At 39.7% G+C, this 17361-nt stretch overlaps 2 protein-coding genes across 2 annotated transcripts in view; both read left to right on the top strand.

The window, feature by feature from the left end:
• LOC122644243 (peroxisomal membrane protein PMP22-like) overlaps nt 1-1292 on the top strand; it is a 28003-nt gene extending 26711 nt beyond the window's left edge. Inside the window, exon 8 of the mRNA XM_043837877.1 lies at nt 1273-1292. The gene's annotated coding sequence lies outside the window, so the exon portion shown is untranslated. The remainder of the gene's footprint in view (nt 1-1272) is intronic.
• Nucleotides 1293-13390: 12098 nt separating this feature from the next.
• On the top strand, nt 13391-16499 carry LOC122643702 (glycine-rich cell wall structural protein-like). Its single transcript, XM_043837297.1, has 6 exons — nt 13391-13418; nt 14861-15072; nt 15409-15431; nt 15519-15577; nt 15645-16046; nt 16429-16499. The coding sequence occupies exons 1-6, from the start codon at nt 13391-13393 to the stop codon at nt 16497-16499; spliced, it is 795 nt and encodes a 264-aa protein (XP_043693232.1).
• The last annotated feature ends 862 nt before the right edge of the window (nt 16500-17361 follow it).

Below are 17361 nucleotides of genomic sequence, written 5' to 3'. Positions count from 1 at the left end.
TTCCCATAAAAGAGGATGAGATAGTGCACATGCGTATGATAGAATCAGCTAGCTAGATAATTACTAGTGATTAATCAAATGGACACCCAATGGTCCTACACTCCTACTCCTACCCATCCCAATATCCATTCCTTTGCACCTACCTTGGTAGCTGGAAATTACATTTTGGACTTCCTGGTTTGATATCATATGGTCCATCTCTATGATTTAAGGGATGGTATTTGGTTGTCAAATTTAGGTGGAACTCAACCCCCCCCCCCCCCCCCCTCCCCACTTTATTTCCCTCCCCACTTTATTTTTTTGCACAAAAAAATAAATTTTATTGCTTCACAAGTTGATTAGGGAGTGGTCCTATGTACCTAAAAATGAAAAAGACCAGATTTATATTGATCTGTTTTGAGTATGGTTTTATTGTGATCTCTATTAATTAATTTAAAATTCTCCACTAAAATATCCGGGACCATCGAGATTTTCTCGAGCCATGGTGAAAGGGGGAATCCCTTGACTGCGGCTAGGGGTGTCAAAATCGAGCTCGAATCTGTGAAACCTGCCCAAACCGATGGTGATACGGAAAATAGTATCATTCACTTAAGATCCACATGGTCAAAGGAGGAGAAAGAGAAAAAAATAAATTAAGCCCATGTGAGAGGACAATACTGTACATTGGTTGTTTGTATATTAGGGGTGTCAAACCTAATCCAACCGATATAACCAATCAAACCCAAATGAATAAACCCGAACCGATTCCCTATTGGACTAGCTTTAGTTTGGGGTATTATGACATTGGTTAAAAACCGGATTGCATCATACTAAAACGAAACAAAATCGATAAAAACCTGAAAAATCAGAAAAAAACATTTTTATTTTCATAATTTTTAAATACATATGGTAAACCGAAAACAGAACCAGTACCAAACTCAATATCAAACCACTAAAAACCCGATAAGAAGAAACCAAAATAAATCAAAACCAAACTAGATAGAAACCGAAAATTGAGTCTTCCCTTGCTAGGTTCGATACGATCCAATCCAACCCAAAATCGGTTTAACCTGATTAAAAAAACAGATCGAACCAACCATTTGACACCCCTACTATGGCATGTTTACCATTGAAACGGATCGAACCAACCATTCTAGGAATGGTTCTCTTATTTGTGATAGTTTGTGTCAAGTTCTGCCGATAATTAGGAAATTGGTTCCTAATTTCTTTTCCACCAAAAACAAAACCCTTCTTCAAGAGTGTTTGTGTAGTGGGAAAAGGGTGGGGGGGGAAAGAAAAGGAAAATGAAAACCCACGGATAAAGAAGTTATGACCCTCTGCGACTCAGTGGACAGAGTTAGTACTGCTCAACCATCCACGTGAGAAGAAAAGGCATCTCTACTATGTAGTAACAACGCCATCTCAACGTTATCTGTTGGGATGAATTCCCTAAAATGCCTTTTGATGCCTTTTTCCTTTATGTGGTTGGTTTCGCAGTAATAATCACTGCGTGCTCCGTTGCATCCTCTAACCTCAAAGTAAGAATTACACTTTCCCTTCAGTTCCTCTCAACCAAGCCCTAACCTACGTTCTTCCCACCACTTCCTCTGCTTTTGCCGTCACATGTGCCGCCGGTACTTGGGATGAATTCCGTTTGATCTTTTCCTTTTGTGGTGGTAGACGCCGGCGTAACGAAGTTCTTCCAACCTGCTTTGCGAGCTCGATGGTCCAGAAATTTGAGACTTTGAGGAGCTCTTCACACTTTCTGGTTTCTTCCAAAATGTTACTAAAGATTTCCAACCATTTCGAGCTCCTGGAGGGTAACTTTCTGGTAAAAAATCCGTAGGAGGTTAACAGGTAAGTTTAGGAATTTGGTTGTATTTAGTTCAGTTTGCTTATCTTTGTTTGCCTTTATTTGTTCCAATTCACAGTCTATTCATACCCAAGTAAATTCTTAGGTTAGTTCTACCGTCTAATAGCTATGCCACTTCATGGGTTTGTCTTCTTGAATCTTGAATCTTTGTTTTATGGATCACCCTGTAGTGCTTCATGGTTATGATCTTGTTAAATTCGACTTCAAGAGGATAAGGACTGCTATTTAGGCTCAGTTTGGATCTTGAGAGTCTAGATTGCTGAGAAATTGTGTACCTGTTGTATGTTAAATCTGTTAACATGGATAAGCGTCGTGGGAATTTCAGTTTTTAATTTCTATGTCCAACTTAAGTGATTGTAAGAATTCAAATCTCTAGCATATATGTTGGAGGTTTAACTCCCATGAAAAAATGAGACTTGCCTATCATTGATGGAATCTAAACTGCCATCTAAAATTAATGAGTTTGGAAATATTGATAATACCAATTAACATGCATAATTGCTTCTTGTAGTTTTGAGAAATTTGTTAATGAATTAGATGAGAGACATGGTGGAAATACCGGACACCCATGATTTCACAGTTTCAAGTGCTCTTCATTGCTTTGTATTTTCTGAGGATTGCTCAAGGGCTTTATGGGTGGCGTACATTCTACGCATCCTGTTAATCCCCTTTTCATATTTACTTTTAATGACGTTTTCACTCAAATGACTTTGATGGCCATGATTTTTTTTTTTGGTTAGGTTCTTAATCTAGTCTATTCTATTGGGGGAGGGCAGATGAGAACCTGGAGGCTCGAACCCGAGACCTCCAGGTAGGGTGGGTTTTTTACACACCACACCTACCCACTGCGCTAGGCAGTGGTTCTCATTTGATGGCCACAATTAATATCACGAGAAATGTAAATATATGAGTTCAATGTTAGTATGAGCACACCATCTTATGAAGGTCTCTTTTGCCATGTGGTGAACCAGATGCATGTACAGTTCTTAAAACACTTCCTATGCTCTTCCAAAATTTTAGCCATCTTATTATTTTTCTTTAATTTTGCTGAATTTGGTCATTTGGATGAATAATCAAACTATTGGCATAAAGAGTTTTGCATCTTTTTTAGTGTGGGAAGGTGCGACTTAAGGTTTTTGATGAATGTAGACATTGTTTTTTAGGTATAGTTAATTTGCTTTGTATCAGGATAAGAGATAATGTAGTTTCCAAAAGGAAACTGTTGGCTTATATGCATTGACATTTAATTTTCATTGTTTAAAAAATGGATGGTGAATGCGGTCTAATGTTCCCTCGGAAAACAAATGCAAAGAAGATGGGCTATTGGAAGTTGGCATGGAATTTGAATCAGAAGAAAAAGCATATGATTTCTACAACCAATATGCTGGAAAGGTGGGCTTCAGTGTTCGAAAAGGTAGGTTGAATAAAAGCAAGAATGGTATATATCGTGTTGGATAAAAGCAAGAATGGTATATATCGTAGCAAAGATCCACAAGATAAGTATCTGAGAAATCCTAATAAAGAAACGAAAACTGGTTGCTTGGTATACATGATTATCTCTCTTCAACGTTCAACCTAATGGTAAATATCGTGTCATCCAACTGGAAGCAACCCACAATCACGAGCTTGTCAGCCAGGTAAAGCGCACTTGTTAAAATCACAAAGGATATTAGCTCCTGCTGAAGTTGCTAGTGTAGACAAAGCAGATGCTTTGGGAGGCCACCTATGGGTAGATAAGGTACTGATGATCAGATACTTATCCTCCTGTATACTATAAGAATTATTTACATTCTAAGAGGATGAAAGCAATGAAACAAGTAAATACGAGAGAGAGGCTTATTACAATATTTCCAAAGGATGCAGTTAGAAAATTTATGTAGTGCAAAAGAACAAGAAGGCCAGCAGCAAGCTAAGAAGGGATTGATAGGCTTAATTTGAGTGTCCAATGGGTTGTATGGGCCATGGCTTTATATTTTTGTGTTTATCATTGTAATGTGCCAATTCTATAATCCCAGATATTAGGGGTTTAAGTCCTACACGAGATTAAGTAGTTAGTGTCTATTTTTTAAGGTTTTAGCATAGCTTCTATTTTGAAGAGAGACAGAATTTGTAAGGGATTCTCCTTACCATACATAGGGGTTTTCTATTTTGCTTTTCTGTGAAGTTATAAAAGAGTAGGGGATCATACCCACTATCATTGATTTGACAAATAGTTTAGCCTTGAGCTTGTGAGTTCTGTGAGAGACGGAGCATGGTTTTGTGGGATTCAAAACTGCTTTACTGTGGGATGTAGTAGGGAAACCTTGGCGGGATGCCTTCTCTGCAATAGGTGAGATACGTACATAGCCTTCTTCCTTCTTTATTGTTACTCTTGTGTTTCAGTTATTAAAATAAATTCCTAGTACAAACCATTCGGCTAGTTCCATTATAGGTTGCACGTGTTGTTCTCAGAAGTCAGAACTCCAACCAGCTGAAGACATAAACCTGCTATTGCAATCGATACCCAACCCAGTTGCTTAGGCTTTGGGTTGATGGTGCTGATTCGTGAATATCGAGGCTGTTGTGCACATTTTTGCTTTCAATTTGTGTTTCCGTTTTTTCGGAGCTCCTTTTTGTTGTTTCTCAAAACCATGCCAAATCTGTTTTTTTACCGGTTCAATCCACACACAAAAAAAAAAAAAACCCCGATCCAGTGCTACCATACATGTTTTGCCCTGTTTTTGTTCCAAATAATGGAAAAAACAGAAATGGCACGTTACCATACAGAGCCTAATTCACTGAGTTTCTAGTTCTGTACCAGCAGTGTTTCTAATCTCTTAACACTGTTCTGCAAGCTTCTAATCCCAGTTACTAATTCTGTAATGAGCACTGTCTATTTCTGTGACTGCCCATTACTCCTTATCCAACCAATGGATTTCCATCCAACGTTGGGACATTGATTCTTATAACAAGACCAGATTACATCCAAGGTTTCTGCCCAATCTGATTATTCTATTGTGAGATATTTTACCATCTTAGCTTCTAGTTTTGCCAAATCCCTGCGGTTTTGATCATTGTTGGAATCCGTATTTCACCCTTGTGTGATGTTGGAATCCACATTAAAAATTCTTTGTTCTTTTTTGCAATACAGCTTGATATGTTTGATCAGATAACTGACATTTTTTGGACTGGTGCAAAGATGGTTGTGGATTATGATCAATTTGGCGACGTGGTTTGTTTTGATATGATTAATAGCATAAATAACTTTGATTGGCCATTTACATTATTTACATGAGTCAATCATTATAAACTATTTTATGCTTAAACAACTGAATCTTTCAAGTGGCTGTTTGAGACTTTCATGGAGGCAATGCTTGGGAAAATGCTGGAGACAATTTTGACAGATCAAAGTGAAGCTTTGGCTAAGGCCTGAGGAAATAGCAATAGTGTTGCCAGAGACATAACATCGTATCTGTGTATGGAAGATTTACCAGAATGCCTGTGTGTGCCACCTTACCATTGTATTTGGTGGGTCTAAATCTTTTGACGGAGATTTCAGCAGTTGTATATTTGATCATTAAGAGGAGGAAGATTTCATCTAAGTGTGGGAGAGCATGCTGGACAAATATGATCTTAGGGGAAACACTGTGTTGCTGAAATTATTCGTAGTAAAGGAGAAATGGGCTTTAGCTTATGGAAGACATGCGTTTTGTGCAAACATGAAAAGCACACAGTTAAATGAAATTATGAATAGTGTCCTAAGGAATCATTTGAATCATGAGCCTGATCTCATGCAATTTTTCCAGCATTTTGAAAGGTTGGTGGAGGAGCGAGGTTTTACAGAATTAAAATCTAGGTATGGGATGAGCCAAAGTGCAGAAAGATTGTTGATACCTGTGAAGATGTTTAAGCAGGCGACGGATGTTTACACACCAGCCATATTTGAAATGTTCAAAGCAGAGTTTGTAAAATGTCTAGATTATGTTGTTACGCTGTTTAGTGATGGATGGGACAATAACTGAGTGTAAAATTACTGTAGATGGAATTCCTCGTGAACATGTGGTTATTTTTAATTCTTCAGATGAAATGATTATTTGCAGTTGTAGGAAGTTTGAGTTTGTAGGGATCTTATGTAGTCAAGTCCTCAAAGTACTAGATCATAAAATTGTGAAAGTGGTACCACCTCAATACATCTTCAAAAGCCTTGGGCTAATTTTATTGGAAATAAGCCTTGGGGTGGGTTATGTATGTATTGGGCCTTTGATTGCATGTGTTTTCTTTGTATTCCGCCACTTTAATGGGCCTAAAATGTGAGTACAAGGTAGACATACGGGATTAAGCTTAGTAGTAGCTTATTAGCTTACTTTCATTCCTAGTAGCAGTATGATAAGTTATTTAATAGCTGTTTTTATTTTCAGCCAAGTTGTAAGCACTCCTATTCATAGGAGTATATTTCAGTTTTCATCGTTTGATTAGGAGTTTTGATTTCAGTCTATATAAACAATGTAAGGCTGCTAAGCCTCTTCTACGATTTGATGAATTAAAATTTCAGAGCTTTTGAGCCTTAAGAATCTGTGAGAGACATATTGGGTGGGATACCTTCGACCTGAAATAGGTTTTCCCCTTCTTCTTCCTTTGTTTACCGCCATGCACATATTGTTCTGAGATTTGTTCTATTGATTAGCTTTTTTTTTTTTTAGATAGGTAGGGAGGGATAAAGGATGTGAACCAGGAGACTTGAACTCAAGACCTCCCGATAGCAATGGGCCTTTATGCACCACTAGCTACCAAGTGCACTAGGCATTTGACCACTGTTCTATTGATTAGCTGCTGGATTGAAGTTTTTCTTTCTGATTTCAACTGTGTTATTTGATCGTTAAGTTACTGTTTATTCCCTCCATCAGGTAAGATGAGATTCAACTCCTAAACTCTGATCTACTGGCTTGTGGGTGCTCTGTTTTTTATTCAGTTTGAGATAATGTAGTTCTAGATTGGTAGAAGACCAACTAGAAGCCAGACTACCAGGATCTGATCTGAACATTAATTTGGGTAGGTCAAAAATAGTGTTTTTGGTAAAATTAGGGTTAGGGTTTAATGGGACCTAGGGTTTGATGATAGTATTATGCTAGGTTGATGTAGGGGAGCCTTTCAGTGAAGGTCTTAAGATGTTTTGATGGTAGGAAGTAGGTTAGATTGAATTGGCAGCAACTTAGGTTTAGGGTTTCGGGTTTTGAAAAGTGGATGATGAGAGAATCTAGGGTTTAGAGTGGTCAACTTGGGCAAGGGTTTGGATCGAGTTTCCTTAAAGGGGAATAGGACACTCGGTTAGAATGGGCTGGGCAGAAAACTAGGGTTTTGGGGAATTACTGGAGGTAGGGTTTGATAAGGTTTTAGTGGGAGGATGGGACTGATCCTTGGATTGAGTTTCCCAACAGGACGTGGGAGTATTCGATCCAAGTTTGGAATTTCGTGGCTGGCTGTTTAGGTCTGGACGGGATTTGGGTAATGGAAAAAGTGAAAGCAAAAAGGGGAATGTTAGGGTTAGGTGGTTTAGAGGATTAGGAGAAGAGAGGTTAGGGGATGGGGAGATCCAAACTCACTGTTGTTGCAGAGAATCCTTGGCAGCAGCTTGTTTGATGTGAAAACTTGAATAAAAACAAGAACTTGAAAAAAAAGCTTCAAAGTAATCACCCGGGGCTTCACAGCACAAGGTGTTGATTGGATTACACACCAATCCCACCAGCCTTGATCAAACACAAGACGAAATTCTTCAATGGAAGAAGACAAGTTGCAGCAGCAACTGCAAGAGTTATTTATTTATTTTTAAACATTCAATGGGGGAAAAGAGGAGCCCCACGAATGGCTTTTGTTAAGGGCCTAAAGCCAATTCCTAATCAGACTAGGAGACTAAGAAGCCCCTAGCCGACTCTATTACAAAACACAGCCTCTCTCAAATTCGTGGAGAGGTGTGGATCCAACTTAAAATTAAAATAAGGGCGCGCGTTCTCTGTCCAGGAGCGCATCTGGGCACAGCTTGCGCCCAAACACATGGTGCAGGACAAGGGGTGGGGTTTGGGTCATTGGGGGGGGGGGTGCCGGTCATTTCACCCACCCCCATGTGTCTGGGTGCACCCTGCGCCCCTATTGCAAAGAAATTTATCCCTTAAAACAAATAAGAGAAAGGTGACTCAAGTCACTTAAATTGAACCACTGTTTCAAACTAGTTTTGGACTGGTCAATTTAAAACACTAAAACATAAAAATCAACTAAGTATAGAAGCTAATCCCGTATGCAATCTATTTACCCCTACTTTATGTCCATAAAGGTGACCTATTACATTGAAAACCCATGGGACCAAAGGCCCAACATGTAAATAACCCAACCCTAGACTTATTCGTAATAAAACAAGCCTATTTCGATGATGAATCTGCATCAGTAAGTTTCACTCCTGCAACTACTCCTTTAATCTGATCAGCCCCAACTTTTGGGACATCAAAGAGCATCCATAAGTGACACTCAGACCTTGATTTGGTGAGCATCAGATCCGTATATTGATTGCTACTTTAAAATCACTCTGACTCGGTAAGATCGGGTTTCAGATTTTTTGCATCTCACAGCAAAGAGCTATGATTTTGTCAAAAATGTCGGAGGGTGTTGGCTCTTCTCCTTTATTTATAACTCCATAGCAATTACTAAGGTAAGAAACCCCTATGTATGGTAGGAGGAATCTCCTACAACCCAAGTCTCTCTTCAAAATAAGAATTATTCTAGAACATTACTGAATATAAACTAACTACTTGATCCCATATATAGTACTTAAATTCTTAATTTTTGGGCTTATAGAATTGGCCCATGCCATTACAATAGTAAACCCAAAAATATTAAGCCCATGGCGGCATGGCCCATATAACCCACTGGACACTCAAAATAAAAAATAGTAGTCCATTCTTGGTTCAATTTGATTGCCTAAAATGCTCTTGGCCTTGTTGTTCTTTCAAACTGCATCATGTATGTACTTGCTGCCTATGCCCTTTAACTGCAATGACAATATCTGTAAACACCAAAAGTGTATGACAATTTCAGACCAAGCATTCAAGAGTTGAACGTAGTAGTTTGGAATGATCCTTTAGTAAATAGATTATAAATCTGGAGTTTCCTTCCAATCAGAATTGGAGGCCATTAGTAATGGCAACTGGCAAATAGGCCTTGCCATGTTGCCCAGGCTTCAGCTAGCCCGGCTGTTCCATGACCAAGATAGCTCAAGAAACTGGTTTTATCTGTCCAAATGAATTCTCGAAAAATGCAACTGATGCCACAGTGCCTGAGTTGGCCAAAAAAGCACCATTGCTGTGGGAGTACAATCAGATGGAATTGAAAGGAAGGGGGGGGGGGGGGTTGGAGGGATGGTATAGTCTTGGTAAAAAAAACCTTATGGGTTGTATGGTGAGGGTATGGAAGATATGGTCTACCATTGATAACCACTAATGAACTTTTTTCTTTTGAATTTATGACCTAGAATTTCCCTTGTCTTTTTACTCCAATAACATATTGTGCTTCAATCTTATTCATTGTATTCTAATTTTTAATTGCAGTAACTATAGGATTTTGCAAGGAAGTAGGCATTGCTTCCAATTTTATGTGCTGGCTGCTTCTTTTTGTTGAGAAATTTTACCAACATGTTATAAAGGCAGAGAACATTAATTTGTTGGGAAGAGTTGTATATGTTTTTGTCTGTCCAATCTTGGGTTTCTCCCCAATGTGAAAGCTTCCTGTAATTGTAAATGTCCATGGTATATTTACCAGTACTAACCGCTGACCAATACACCTTGTGGCCAAAGGAAAAACTCGTGTCTTTTACCATATAATGCTAATTTTCTTGTTCTCAAAGCAAATGGGTTCTTTCTAGTTGGGTGCATTCTGATTAATAGAACCATGATAATCGGATGTTTTGTTTAATTCCAGATCTGGAGAACCCATTGTTGCCCGCTGAAGTTTTTCGCTTGACCAGGCTGAAGATGAACCGGTAAGTTTTTCACTTTAGTTTAGTCTGATGATGGCAGCTTACCTTATGACTTCTTTTTCCTAAGAAACAGTTGGGAAAACAAAGAATTAATGGTTCAACAGTAGTTAGCAACCCATGTAATCATGTATATTTAGCTCATTATGTGTGTTAAAGTGGGCAGTAGGGGCCCTGCATGACAACACTTATGTTTCTAGACCATGTTTCTATTATAGAAATAACTTTTTGTATTTCTTTTACTGGCCAAAGATATTGACAAAAAAGACTTGTATAGTAATGCATAATAAATTCTCTTTCAAGGCCAGAAAAGAAACATAAATGTGTTTGTTATGCACAATACTTTCTATTTCTTGAACTTCGATAAATTTTCAAAAATGCCATTAAATACCCAAAAATTTTGGGGAGGTGGAGGTGGTGAAGGTGGAGTCTTGCGGAGATGAGAGTCATGGAGATAGGTCAAACACCCTCACCCCTTTATTTCTCCGTTTTATTTCTAGAATAGAGAAGTTCCAAATTATAGTTTTTTTTTTTTTCAATTTCTCAGCTACTTTTTTGTCCCGGTTCATTTCCATGAACAAAAAAAATGAACTGGTATTAACAAACAGATTTCTACTCTTTTTTTTTTGTTCCTAGGAGTAGAAAAAAAGAGAAATAGAAATGTTATCATGCATGCCCTAGCTTGCTTGTCTTGGAATTTAGTGATTAAAAAGGTTGAGAATACAAAATTCAAAGGAGAACCGAGTTTTCATGCATGACCATGTGACCTTTGGATGGGAGTGCATATATGGCCGTGCCTTTCAACTGTTAGATGGGGTGGGGGCAGAAGTGTAATAACACATCCCCTTCTCTTCCATCCAACGGTTGATGGCAGGATCATGTACGTACAAGGCTGTGCATAAAACCTTTTGCTTTTATAGTAGTAGAAACAAATCTTTTTTTTTGGGTTGAAAGTAGATATGATAACTAGCCTATGTTAAACCGAAAAAAACCCAAGAAAATAAAAATGGACAAATTGCAGCAAATCGTCTAATGCAGCGTGGAGAAAATTTTATTCTGCGGTGCGTAAATGGTTCAGCCACCATCTTAAGGTCCTAAAACATCCCTTATTTATGAATGGTCGAACATACCCTCTGTTGTTCATACAAAAACATGGTCAAAGGATTCCCCTTTGTCGTGGATTAAGAAAAACTGAGTCCACACAAATTTGGGCATCTGGGTCAATAATAAGTTAGGATCAGACCAGATCTGTGTAAAGAAAACCAGAGAGATTATGGAGCAATAGAGAGTTCATGTATTTCACCTTTCTTCGTCAGAGAGATATGAAAGAGACAAAGAGGTACATCTCTCTTTTGTGAAAAGAGATCGACTTCAAAGCAAGAGCACGACATTTTGGTGACACTCATTAATGATTCAAACCCTCTACCAAAAAATATTAATGAATGAAAGTCCCTATACCTGAAAATGACTCAACGCCCACAATCATTAATGAACAACATATACTGAGTCTCACTAAATAATGGGCTTATGACCACCACCTCTAGCTACGCTGTGGTCTGCATTCTAAACCTTAAAATCTTACCTGAAGGGCGTATTTAGTACATGAGGCTCTCACCACTGCAGGGTTTGTAGAAGATCATAATGTACATTGATAGAGGGTGATACTCATCGATCTGAAATCCTTTGAAAAATCGCAGTGTGAGCTCGTTATTTCTCCTTTTTTGAGACTATTATCTGAAAATTGAAGTCAACCATAAGTAGAAAGTGTCGGTGCCATGTGGATCCGCAAGTGCAATTTTCAGTCTTGACCCATCCATGGACGACCCAGTTCTAGATATGGCTTACTTCAATTTTCAGATAATAGTTTTAACTTGTCTACCAACATAGGTCGTTTTAATTTACATCTTAAGGACAGAAATTAAGGACCCTTTTTTTTTGGTGAAAAATTAAGGACCCTACTAGGCAATTAATAGGTGAATCATGAGTTTCTTAGTAATATAGAAAGACAACTTCATGTGATTGGCAATCCAAGTAATTAAGAGTTCCAACCTATATACATCTACTATATGGGTTAACAATAATATAATAAAATAAAGAGAGAGATCTAGCTAGGGTAGGTTTCCACACGGCCTTATGGGTGTCCTTTCTTTCACGCACTACATGACTACCCTTGTAGGCAATATTTCATGTCAAAAGCTGTTGAAAATATGAATTTTGCAATGTGGAAAGAGGGTTTTTGAGTCAATATCAATAAATTCTTCATCTACCATTCACATGGTAAGTAGCAAAACACAACTACCCTTTTAAATGTTCCCAGCAAATTGAACCCCACTTTTATTGCTCACCACACTTCACTTCCACCCTCTTTTTTTGTTTTTGTTTTTTGGAGGTGTCTAAGACACTTCACCAATATCACATGGTGTTTCCAAGTTCCAAGTTCCAAGTTCCAAGTTGCAATCCAATTAAGTTCAAATATTGGATAGATAGAGTCTTAGCTGACCATGTTACTTCTTGTTGTCTACAGCTGTTTCTCTTTATAACTTCTTCTTCTTCCCCCTTATTTGATTAGCTGGTCTAGATCCATATATCTTCCCCCTCTCTCTTAGAGAGTTGTTATTCTTTACATACAATGGCTTGTGCATTGTGTCCTATCATAATTGACAAGAGTTTTTCCCATTAATCTCATAAGTTAAAGATTAAATGGTTGAAATTTGCCCATCATGATTGGTTAAAGCATGTGGCAAGATTAGAGTTAGGGTTGCAACGAGGGTTGGGTTGTGTCAGGCTTTTTTAAAAGCCTAGTCCAACCTTGAGTCCTCTTAGCTAGGCCCAGGTTTAGGGTCAAAAAAATTCAACCCTGTTTCATCCTCAGGGTTAGTCTGATCCTGATTGGCCCTGATCATGGGAGGGTGAAGGCAGATGCAAGGGATGGATTGAAAAGAAGAAAAAGAAAGAAAAAAGGAGAAGATTCTTAGACTTACATATCAAAATAATAATAATAATAATAAAGACAGGATTGGACTGGTCGAGACCGGACTCAATCTGGGACTCAACCTTGACTTTACCCAACCTTAATCAAGGTCAGAAATTTTCAATCCCGACTCACCCTAAGATTAAGATATCTCAATCCAGACCCTGTTGGGACTCAACTATCAGCGTCAAACTTACACCCCTAAATTTATGCATCCCTAATTAGAGTGTATATGAATAAATTTTTCTCCATGCTGCAAGAATCTCCAAGTAAATCACTTCACATCACTTCACTTACGTTGTTTATATGAAATGTGGATTTTTTTTTATATATTTAAATGTGTGTGAACAGCTTCGTTGAGTTGGTACATTATGGAGTGGATCAAACAGATTTGATACTAATAAAAACCCAGTCTGACAAAACCTTAGACATGCATGAGAGCCCCCACTGGTTGAATCGGTTAATTATATTATTACCCCTGCTGCTGGTCCCATATACCAAAATAGGGGCAAAGTAGCCCAACTTATTAGCTTATTCATTATTACAATAGGGCCCAATACCCACTTATTCGATGGAGTTGGCAATCTACGGATCACTTGGTACGTTGCTACCCTTACATTAATATACTTCACACATGTCGGTTAGGGGTGTAAATAAATAGCCGAAAACTGTTTCCGTATCCGTTTAGCATTATCTCAATCCGTTAGCATTATCTGAATCCGTTCAAAAGTTAAACAGATACAGATAGGGGTAGGTTATAGCTATCTGGAAAGCTATATTTACATGTAAATGGATAAAATATTTGATCCGTATTCGTGTCCGTATCCGTTTAGCATTATCTGAATTCGTCTGAAAACTAATCAGATGTGGATATAGCACTATTCGAGCCGAATCTAATCCGTTTACATCCCTAATGTCGACAGGTTTTAATTTTATTTTTATTTTTGGTAAAATCGGCAGGTTTTAATTAAGGAGAGTGAAGGAGATAAAAGAGTAATATATATTCTCTTGCATGAGTGATATCCTAATCTCTGTGAAAGAAAAAAAAAAAAAAAAAAAGATTGAATGTGATTTTCGTCTATATTGAAGTTAACCTAAGGGACAAATTGAAGTGCTACAGTCTACAGTGGGTCTCACATGTCACGATACTATCCATTTTGACTAAGGTTGGCCGCATGATTTTAAAACGTGTCATAACATGTAAAGGTTGGCCATCATTTATATGGACATTCCATAGCCAACGCACAACCAATGTGAGGCTAAATTTTATGGCACAAAATCTATGTTTCCACATATCAACAACATTTTCCGATATCCTGGCTCTGATACCAAAGAAGTGTCATAGTCCACAACATTCCTGATACGTGCCTGATGGGGCCGGTCTAGTTTATAAGCGCTAGATTGGACCAATCTAATATGAGATAAGTTAAAAAAACTTAATTTAACGCATTTCATCGACTTCGAAACTTTTGGCGTATCGATCATGTACCTAACGATTCTTAATGCACACATGAAGATTGAATGTGATTTTCGTGTCTACTGAACTGAACCTAACCTAAGGGCCGGACAAATAAAAATGACTTCTTCTTACTCAATTTTATCACCCGCCATTACCCATGAAGGTTGGTTAAAGTGTTATAGAAAGAAAGAATCATGCACTTGGCCATTGAAGATATATAATGGTGAGATGTAGGTAGGGGTGTCCAAGCTAGCAACTACGCGTAGTGTGAGATTAATGGATGGAGGAGTGGATATAATTTATTTGCGGCGAACTGTTAGCAGTTGAGACCAATTAATGTGAACCGGCCAGAGTCCAGCGCCACTGTCAACTCAACTCAACTCAACTACTACTGTGCTGCAATGGCAATGGAATCCCCACTTTGTTCTTATTATTATTTAAAGGGATTTTCTGTCTTCCAAGTTCCAATCTCCTCAACACACACTAATCACTCACTGTTGAAGTCGAGTTGTCACAAGATGACACGCCTTGCTCCAAGTCTCATTCTTTTGTCACTGTTTTGCTTTAACGTTCTTGTCGTAGGTGTTCTTGCTAGGGATGTTCCAATTGTGAAAGATGAGGACGAGAAGTTCCTTTCCCATGGGAAGGGAGGTGGGTTCGGTGGCGGATTTGGTGGTGGCGGCGGTGGGGGTGCTGGTGCTGGAGGTGGGTTCGGTGGTGGAGCCGGGGGTGGATTTGGCAAGGGTGGTGGCGGCGGTGCTGGAGGTGGCTTTGGTGGTGGAGCTGGTGGAGGATTTGGGAAAGGAGGTGGAGTTGGTGGTGGTGCAGGTGGAGGGTTTGGAAAAGGAGGTGGAATAGGTAAAGGAGGTGGAGGTGGTGGGGGTGCAGGTGGAGGATTCGGAAAGGGCCATGATCACGAAATTGGTGGTGGAATTGGAAAGGGTGGCGGCGCTGGAGGTGGAATCGGCAAAGGTGGTGGACTCGGTGGTGGAATCGGCAAAGGAGGGGGAGTTGGAGGTGGAATTGGCAAGGGTGGGGGAATTGGCGGCGGTGCTGGAGGTGGAATCGGCAAGGGTGGTGGGCTTGGAGGTGGCATTGGAAAAGGAGGTGGTGGCGGTGCAGGTGGTGGTGCAGGAGGAGGCATTGGCAAAGGAGGTGGGATTGGTAAGGGTGGTGGCTTTGGCGGTGGCGTAGGGGGAGGGTCTGGTGGTGGTGGAGTAGGAGGAGGAGGAGGGGCTGGTGGTGGAATTGGCAAAGGTGGGGGCATTGGCGGTGGTGTTGGAGGTGGAATCGGCAAAGGTGGTGGACTTGGAGGTGGCATTGGAAAAGGAGGTGGTGGTGGAGTAGGTGGTGGTGGTTGGCAAAGGTGGGGGAATTGGCGGTGGGGCTGGAGGTGGAATCGGCAAAGGTGGTGGACTTGGAGGTGGCATTGGAAAAGGAGGTGGTGGTGGTGGTGGAGTAGGAGGAGGAGGAGGTGCTGGTGGTGGAATTGGCGGTGGTGCTGGAGGTGGAATCGGCAAAGGTGGTGGACTTGGAGGTGGCATTGGAAAAGGAGGGGGTGGTGGTGCAGGTGGTGGTTTCGGCGGAGGCATTGGCAAAGGTGGTGGAATTGGTGGGGGAATTGGTAAGGGAGGTGGATTTGGCGTTGGCGGAGGAGGAGGGTCTGGTGGTGGAGGTGGTGGGGGATTTGGTGGTGGTGGAGGAGGAGGGTCTGGTGGTGGTGTAGGTGGTGGGTTTGGCAAAGGTGGAGGGTTTGGTGGTGGAGCAGGTGGAGGATTTGGAGGCGGTGGTGGTGGCGGCAGTGGATTTGGTGGTGGAGGTGGCGGTGGTTTTGGAGGTGGTGGTGGCGGAGGGTTTGGAGGTGGCGGAGGTTTTGGAGGTGGCGGAGGCATTGGTGGACATAACTGAAGATTGTGCGTTGCAAGCCTCCTGCATGGCTATGGGAACGTATACGTACGTTGCACGTGTTCATTATTCGCGGTTTTATGTGGTTGTTTTAGTACTAAATTATTTTAAATTTGAGTTTACGTTGTTATTCTCTAATTTTTCCGATGCTTAATGAAATTGTTAAATACAAATTAAAATTATTATTATTATTTAATGACGGTTTTTGCTATGCTAATGTCCCTTTTGGCTTGGGGCATGATCAGAAAGAATAATGAACGAGGGACATCTATCTGTGCTCCAGAAGACCTACAACTCCAACACATTCTTGGTTTAGCATAGAAGTTATATTAGACAGCTAAAGCGCATTTAGCTGATTTCATTTTCTAGGGCTGTTTGGTATGATTTTTATTTTGATATGTGGGGTGATTCAATTTTTTGGGTTCTTTGAAATGATTTTTGCATCCTATTTCTTTTTAAGGGAGAGGATTTGCCACCCAAACAATGTGCAATTTCATGCCTTAGAAAGGAGGTATTATAAGAAAATAATAAAAATAAAAGGGCATATGAGACATTTTACAAGGATTGTACTACAATAATTTGAGTCTTATAAGGGATGCCAACATGTAATTTTAAAATTAATTAAATTAGTGTTGTGCAAATCTTTTACCGTTCTTTTAAATAGAAATCTCGTAATGGATGAGGAGCTATTTCAATTTCCCCATGTTAAAATAAATTCAGTCTATTTTATACTAAAGAGTCTCAAATTGAGGGCAATACTGTAATTTTGGAAAAACTCAAATAAAAACCTTACTATAAGCACCTCATTTTTGTTAGCCCAAAAGATGTACATGTTGGTGATGAACGGGTACCATGGCCGTGGTTTCGACTTTGTTGAGTAGTTTTAGGCTGTCCTTTGCCTTAGATTTTGCTTAGAACCATTCTATAAGTGTTTAGCATCAATTGTCGAAAATGCCCTTGACATAGTTTGCTGATGGATCAATCTAGTCTGGCCCGACCTAGGTTCAAACTCGGCCCAAAAAATGAGTTGGAGTCAACATCTGATATTAATTGATCAACATTCAATGAAGACCCGTCGATGTCAGTTGAGAGTTGGTCGACAAGCAATCGACAACAATTCAGTGTCAACCCAAGGGACTCAACTCCTGTCAATCCGGGCAGCAGTGCTGCATGTGCAA

This window comes from Telopea speciosissima, chromosome 10 (genome assembly GCF_018873765.1).
Source record: "Telopea speciosissima isolate NSW1024214 ecotype Mountain lineage chromosome 10, Tspe_v1, whole genome shotgun sequence".
Taxonomy (NCBI): Eukaryota; Viridiplantae; Streptophyta; class Magnoliopsida; order Proteales; family Proteaceae; genus Telopea; species Telopea speciosissima.
This window is presented reverse-complemented; position numbering and strand designations above follow the sequence as displayed.

Coding starts and splice junctions, on each gene's coding strand:
- LOC122643702 (XM_043837297.1), top strand. CDS start 13,391: ATGGAGTTGGCAATCTACGGATCACTTG. Junction 15,432..15,518: donor GGAGGAGGCATTGGCAAAGG/AGGTGGGATTGG, acceptor AGGAGGGGCTGG/TGGTGGAATTGGCAAAGGTG. Junction 16,047..16,428: donor AGGGTTTGGTGGTGGAGCAG/GTGGAGGATTTG, acceptor GGGCATGATCAG/AAAGAATAATGAACGAGGGA.